Genomic DNA, 7,012 nt, shown 5'->3' on the forward strand with positions numbered 1-7,012 from the left:
TGACATGGGCTCGATTCAATGAAATCTTTTATGACAAGTACTTCCCTTAGTGTTTTTGAGACCGAAAAGTGTTCGAATTCCAAGAACTCAAGCAAGCATTACAAGAAATTACACATTTGTCGACTAAAAAATTTTGATCGCAAAAAAATGACATTTGCTGACCAAAAAAAAAATTCGTAGGTAAAAATTACTACTATTACCGACTAAAGTAATTTTGTTGCAAAATAGTGATTTTTTGCGACCAATTTAAAATATTAGTCGCTAAAAATATAGGCAGGAGGCAAAAAATTATTTTTTGTCTTTGGCGACCAAAAGTTTGGTCGCTAAAAATTTATTTTCAGCGACTAAAATATATTTTAGTCGCTATATAGTTAGTTTTGGCTACTAAAATTATTTAGTCGCCGAATGAAAAATAAAAAAATATATTTTATATCTTTAGCAACCAAAAGTTTGGTCATCAAAATTTATTTTTAGCGACTAAAAAATATTTTAGTCACTGTATAATTAGTTTTGGCTACTAAAATTATTTATCGCTAAATTAAAAATAAAAAATATTTTATATCTTTAGCAACCAAAAGTTTGGTTGCCAAAAATTTATTTTCAACGACTAAAAAATATTTTAGTCGCCGAAGGAAAAATAAAAAAATATTTTATATCTTTAGCGACCAAAAGTTTGGTCGCCAAAAATTTATTTTCAGCGGCTAAAAAATATTTTAGTCGCTGTATAGTAAGTTTTGGCTACTAAATTATTTAGTCGCCAAATGAAAAACAAAAAATTACTTTTTATCTTTGGCAACCAAAAGTTTGGTTGCCAAAAATGTATTTTCAACGACTAAAAAATGTTTTTGTCGCTGTATAGTTAGTTTTGGCTGCTAAAATTATTTACTTGTAGAATGAAAAACAAAAATTTACTTTTTATCTTTAGCGACCAAAAGTTTGGTCGCCAAAAATTTATTTCCATCGACTAAAAAATATTTTTGTCGCTGTATAGTTAATTTTGGCTTCTAAAATTATTTAGTCGCCGAATATAAAACAAAAAATTATTTTCAGCAACTAAAAAATATTTTAGTCGCTGTGTAGTTGGTATTGGCTACTTAAATTATTTAGTCGTCGAATGAAAAACAAAAAATTACTTTTTATCTTTGGCGACCAAAAGTTTGGTTGCCAAAAATTTATTTTCAGTTAGTAAAAAAATGTTTAGTCGCCAAATAATTAAAATATTTGGAGGGAAACTTTTCAAATTTTGAAAAGATTTATAAATATTTAGTCGGGAATAGTGTAAAATGACCAATATGTATTTTGCACATCTATATAACAAAACAGCTCTACTTTTTTTGCACCTAATGGAACTTTTGTCCCTTTGTCAAAACATACACCATTGGATGGAATTCAATCCAAGGGCTCATAATGACTCACTCTCTATTTGGTCTAAACATCAGTTCATACACCCCATCTCTCTCTTTCTCTCTCTCTCTCTCTCTCTCTCTCGCTCTCTCTATCTCTATCTCTCTGACACACACACACTCTCAAATTTTGAACACACTCATCTTTCAAATTTTGAGCACACCCCCTCTCCCTCTCTCTACCTCCATCGGAGCCCATTCCCATACTTCCCTGTTGAGGCCCAACCCTTGCTGGCGACCGAACCCCAAACCCTCTATTACTCTCTTCATCTTCTCTCTTCCTCCATCCCTCTCTCCGCCATCTCAATTGTCATCAACAGTGGTAGCCCTAAAGACGAAGACCGAGTACAAAGGTGTTCAACAAATTCAAATCTAGTAGAAATACTGTTTAGGTGAGCAAACCCATCTTATTTGAGAACCAAAATTAAAACCTGTGCCCGTGTATTTGGGAACCAAAATTGGCGTGAAAGCATATAAGTCTGTTTCGAAATCCTGTGCCCGTGTATGGATTTCATGAAGGTAAATGTCCAACTTTTGCCGACTAAAAGAAATTTGGTCGCCAAATATCTAGTATAATTTTATTTTTAATCTTTGGTGACTACCTAATTTGGTCACCAAATATACATTTTTGGTGGCCAAAACACATTTAGGGGTTGTTTAGGATGTTCTAAATAAGTGTACTTTTTGACTTTTTATGAAATATGGGTTGTGTTTGAAGTGATGTGATAGAGAGGTGATGTGATTTAAATAAGATGATGTGACTTAAATAAGATAGTGACTTTTTGGCTTTTTAACTTTTTTAAGGGATGACAAACAAGGCCTTAGTCAACAATAAAACTCGATTTTTTAATTTGCGAACACTTATACCGCCCAATTTGAGTTTATGTTTAATTTTAATTTTATTATTATTATTATTATTTTTTATTTTTTATTATTATCATTTTAGAGGGATTTCAAACACACTAAAATGAGTTAAGGCTTAAAAACATTTGTTTCTCTCGTTCTGTGACACACACACACGCACGCACGCACGCACTCTCTCTCTCTCTCTCTCTTATGCCAATTGCCCTCCTTCTAATATTGAATCTCTGTCGCTTTGTTTCTATCATCGTCGGGTAAGGAGCATCACTGCTATCGAGCATCACCGCTATCGAGCACCACTGTCGATCTACTATTGAAGCATTACCCCCAGGTATGTCCTCTTTATTTTACCTTCTCTCTATCTCTCTCTCTGCCTCTCTTCCCCTAATATCTAAGGGGAGGAGGAGCTTTGTCGAAACTGAAAAGATCAGCAAGAAAAATTGTACAAACATGCGGGTCTTTCTCACGTAGACAAAACCCTCTTGACGATGATCCCTTTGCCTCTCCTAAACTCATTGTCTGTCTCTCTTTCTTTTATTCCTTTATTCCTTTCTTTCTTTCTACTAAAATGTTTGCTTTTTCAATCCGATTAGATTATTGTCTAGTTCTAAATTGAAAAATGAATCTACATTGGCACATGGTTGTTTAATTTTATGTATTTGTGCTTTCTGTCTTGCAAGTCTCGTCAATTTCACACACAAATCCTCCTCCAAACCTAGGGATCTCTGCTTCTGCCACCCAACCCCTTTCTTCAACCACTCCTTCTAAGGTATGTCAACAACAATTCACCTTTTATATGTACATCTGTGTGTGTGTGTGTGTATAGGGAAACACTATTTATGCACCTTAGAATTTCTGGGGTCAAGTGTATTTGTAAATAACAAAGAATGCGAGTGGAAGAGAGTTGAGGCAAATACTATGGTACTGGATAGGGTTCTTTGACACTGTCAATGGCCATATGATTGTTGTGATTGCTGTGTTGATTGCTGACAAACCATAGATGGTGGTCATGTTGGGTTCGGTGGTGGTGGAAATATAGAGTTAAGATGAAAGAAAATGAAGAGTTGGGGGTGTACGTGATGGTGAGGTGACGGTGGAAGAGGGCCAATTAGGAGGAGTGAGGTGAGGGCTTTGAATAGCTGCATATCTCTCTTTTTTCTTTAACTGAATGGGTATTGACAACACAGTGTGGGGAGATGGGGTTGCCTACCAAATGTTTGATGAAATGTGTTGGTTCCAAAATTGTGTAATAACTTCTCCAGTTGATGAGGCAATGGGTACCCACAAAATGTTTGATGACAAGTGTCAACTTTCTTCTGCTTTTTTTTTTTGGCTAAACATTATTGTTCTTGTTTGCTAGGAAAGTTCCTGGTGGTAGAAACCATGATATGGAAATAAATATATTAAGGGAGAATATACATTTCTGCTGGATGGAGATTACATTTGAGGGTAAAATTGGCATTTTAAAAAAAATCAATAGATGACATCAGCAAAGTTGTTAACTAATCTAACTGTTAATTAACGAAATGGTCAATTTCTAATGTTAATATACCTCAAGATGGGGAATGTAACTTTCAGAATGTAAGGAGAGAATCTATACTAAATGCAAACATCAAAGGGATTTGTAGTGTAAGCAAAATTGTAGCGACTCAATTAGCATTTCATATAACATATTCATTGAAGTTGTGTCTGACTTAATTTCCCATGTGTGTATGTTTCATTTGATATTCAAATAAATTGAACTAGACAGCAAATGAAGGATGTAAAAAAACTGGTATAGTACTCTCTCTCTCTCTCTTACTTTTTCTCTCCATTTGAGTGATTTTAGGTGTATTCTAGCAATTTTTGCTAGTTTTAAGTTGATTTGGGAAATTTTTTTCACAGAGGATTTATGTTTAAGAGACGGTCGGACTCTTGCGATTTTGGGAAATTTTTTAATTCTGAATTTTCTTGTTGCTAGATGGTTTGAAAATTGCTATTGAATTAGCACTTCTTCTTGAAATATTAGTCTATTTGTTTTGTTGTGTATTGTTAGGAACTCTTCTCTTTTGCTTTTATAATTCTAGTATGTGACTTAGAGAAGTAATATGTATATGTGTTTATATTGAATTCATTTTCATTTGTTTCTTTTTAGTTGGCTGGTCAAATTGCACGCATTGCAACCATTTTCCGAATTGATGAGGTATTTACCTAAGTTTCTTAAAATTTGAGTAATTATAAACTTTGAGTGTATAATCTAAAATAGTTCTATGTATTATTGGTGGGCTATTTTTTTACTGAATTAATGGTATTCTTACTATTAATGAGTTTTATATTCTATAGGGATATGTTGAGAGGAGACAATATGATACAATTCAATTGATTATATTAATTATAGCACTTGATGAGTGTGTCATGAAAATTCATCAGTTGATTTTTTATTGAATGACAACAAAAAAAAATGTTAATGAAGAGAAAAATTAAAGAAGTTATAAAAATTTGAAATTTAAAATAAAAAACTGAGATAGTTATAGAGCAATTAGAGATTGTGAATGTTTTTTTTTTTTTTTTGGATAAGTTTCACTGGGTTGTAAATTTCATATAACAGAATAGATACTCAAATAAGTTATTTTATGTGAATTAGTTAAAGTGAGAATTGCCATGTGGGTTAAGTCTTTCCCAACCCCTCTAGCTTTCTTTGTAAATGATCTCATCTTCATTATTCAACAAGTTCAATTTTGAATTGCAAGTGGTGGCTGAATAGTACTCTGTTTTGGTGAGTTGCTATTGGTCTTAGGTAGATCCTATGTGGTTACTGTATCTTTGTATTGGAACCTCTCCAATCTGTTGTTGCTTTGGGAATGCACATGATTGGTCTTAGGCTTGGGTGCCAACATGGTTGGGATGTGAGGTGTTGACAATGATGCAAATTCATCCCTTAGTCAATAAAGAAAAAAAGAAGTTATTTTGTGTGCTAGTAAATGTTGAAGTGTTGTTCTTGGTGCTTTTGGGTGGGTGGAATGCTAATTGGTACATGGAGATATAGAGGGTTGTCAACTAGTTTAGCTAGAATCAAACACAAAAACAAAAGTTCTTGGGGTTGGTCATTGGCCTAGTCAAATGTTCATTCTTATTTTAAAAATTATATGTAATTTTTCTTTAGATACTTATGAGCCATTTTCACACTAACAAATCATTTAGTAACCATCCATTTTTCTTGCTTGATGATTTACTCTCATAAAAACATGAGTGCATGTTTATGGAAACAGTCTCCAAACAACCCTGATATCTAGATAAGTCTCCTCATACTGGAGGATGGTTAGATAATTTGCTTGGGGTGACACCTTAATCTATCATCTCTGCTACTAGTTGATTTGTATGACAAAATTGGTCCGTAAGGATCTAGGGGGAAAATTGGACATGCGGCCTCAGATTTGAATGTTAATAATGCTTAAAACATTGTTATGAAATGTTATGGATATCGTATAATGTATTTATCTTTTCTTGTTTTTAAATTATTGTGTGAGATGGCTAACACCAACATTCTTTATTGCAAGTATGCAATACGGAGGCTTTAGTTTTTTTTTTTAGATGGGCAGTGGATGCTTTAGTTTGATGGTTGATAAGTTTTCTTGGTTTCTTTCTACTTCTTAACCTTCATTCATTGTTAAATCTTCAACAAAAGGCACGCTTATCTTCACTCAAAATGTTTATTTTGGTCCAAAATGATCAATAAAAATAACTATTTGCCTGCACAAAGTAGTTTATACATCTACATATATATCTATATATATCTATATATTTTGTAGTTTTATTTTTTTTGGTGGTCCTGTTATTTGTTAGATTCTTTTTTTCCTTGTCAGTTCTGAACTTGTTTTTGTTGCTACTAAATTAGGGATTTGCAAAAGCAACCTGTAATTTTACGACATTGATTGGTCAAGGGGCATTTGGTCTAGTTTATAAAGATCAGATGTTAACTAGTGAGACAATTGTTGTTAAAATGCTTGCAACTGATTCCAAGCAAGAAGCAAAAGAATTCCAAACAGAGGTTAGTGGTGGTTATTGAATTAATATTTTAGGCACATGACGTGTAACAAGGCATTGTGGTTTCACTAATAGATAGCTTTTGCTGGAAAATTGAGTATCTTATCTTATATACTTCACTAATTGATTTGTGTGTCTTTCTCTTTGCAGCTAGCAGAAGCAGCAAAAGCACAATTTTCACATGATTACAGTGATCACCTTGCTCTTATGAGGGTTGGAAAGAAGCTGAAAGAGACGTCGTTGGATATGAATACTGCTGGACGAATTTTCTTTCTGCTCAATCAATGAAAGCTATTGATGCTCTACGAAAGGAGTTCTACTCTTCACTTAAGGAATAAGTTTTAAATTTTAATGCTAGATGGATGTGAATTGGATGATTATATAGATTACAAGTGGATTTTTAATTGAAGGAATATGTAGTTTGAAATTACTTGTGGATGAAAACTTATAATAGTTGCTGACTTTAATTAAACAAGTTCAGAATTTGATGATTTATATATTTTGTTAAATGTTCATGGTTCAGGTGAATTGTTAGTTTGATTGATTATTGTAACTTACATATTGTATTGAATAGATTGGATAGATTATTATGAATTACAAGTTTATTTTGTTGCATGTTGGTGCAAACATTCCTTTTGGTGATCAAACTTTTTGGTCATGGAACGTGACAATTGGTGACCAAACTAAGAGGTCGTAGAATGTCATAATTGGGGACCAAAATTTTT

General features: G+C 33.0%; 1 protein-coding gene across 2 annotated transcripts; it reads left to right on the plus strand.

The window, feature by feature from the left end:
• Positions 1–2,452: 2,452 nt before the first annotated feature.
• On the plus strand, positions 2,453–6,809 carry LOC114271986 (proline-rich receptor-like protein kinase PERK15). Of its 2 annotated transcripts, none has more exons than XM_082902351.1 (6): positions 2,453–2,595; positions 2,945–3,033; positions 4,011–4,038; positions 4,399–4,446; positions 6,139–6,291; positions 6,438–6,809. In XM_082902351.1, exons 3-6 carry the CDS (start codon positions 4,018–4,020, stop codon positions 6,573–6,575), a joined length of 360 nt encoding a protein of 119 aa, XP_082758477.1. In that variant the 5' UTR covers positions 2,453–2,595; positions 2,945–3,033; positions 4,011–4,017; the 3' UTR covers positions 6,576–6,809. The 2 variants fall into 2 exon arrangements, with proteins under 2 accessions (XP_082758477.1, XP_082758478.1); XM_082902352.1 differs by lacking the exon at positions 2,453–2,595 and adding an exon at positions 2,642–2,781.
• Positions 6,810–7,012: the final 203 nt, after the last annotated feature.

This window comes from Camellia sinensis, chromosome 13, assembly GCF_055761805.1.
Source record: "Camellia sinensis isolate YWXY chromosome 13, ASM5576180v1, whole genome shotgun sequence".
Lineage (NCBI taxonomy): Eukaryota > Viridiplantae > Streptophyta > Magnoliopsida > Ericales > Theaceae > Camellia > Camellia sinensis.

What these genes read in the sequence shown, in the direction of transcription:
- LOC114271986 (XM_082902351.1), top strand. Translation starts at nt 4,018, where the DNA reads ATGAAGGATGTAAAAAAACTG. An exon ending in TGAAGGATGTAAAAAAACTG is followed by an intron (nt 4,039 to 4,398) that starts GTATAGTACTCT and finishes GTTTCTTTTTAG; the next exon opens with TTGGCTGGTCAAATTGCACG. An exon ending in CCATTTTCCGAATTGATGAG is followed by an intron (nt 4,447 to 6,138) that starts GTATTTACCTAA and finishes CTACTAAATTAG; the next exon opens with GGATTTGCAAAAGCAACCTG.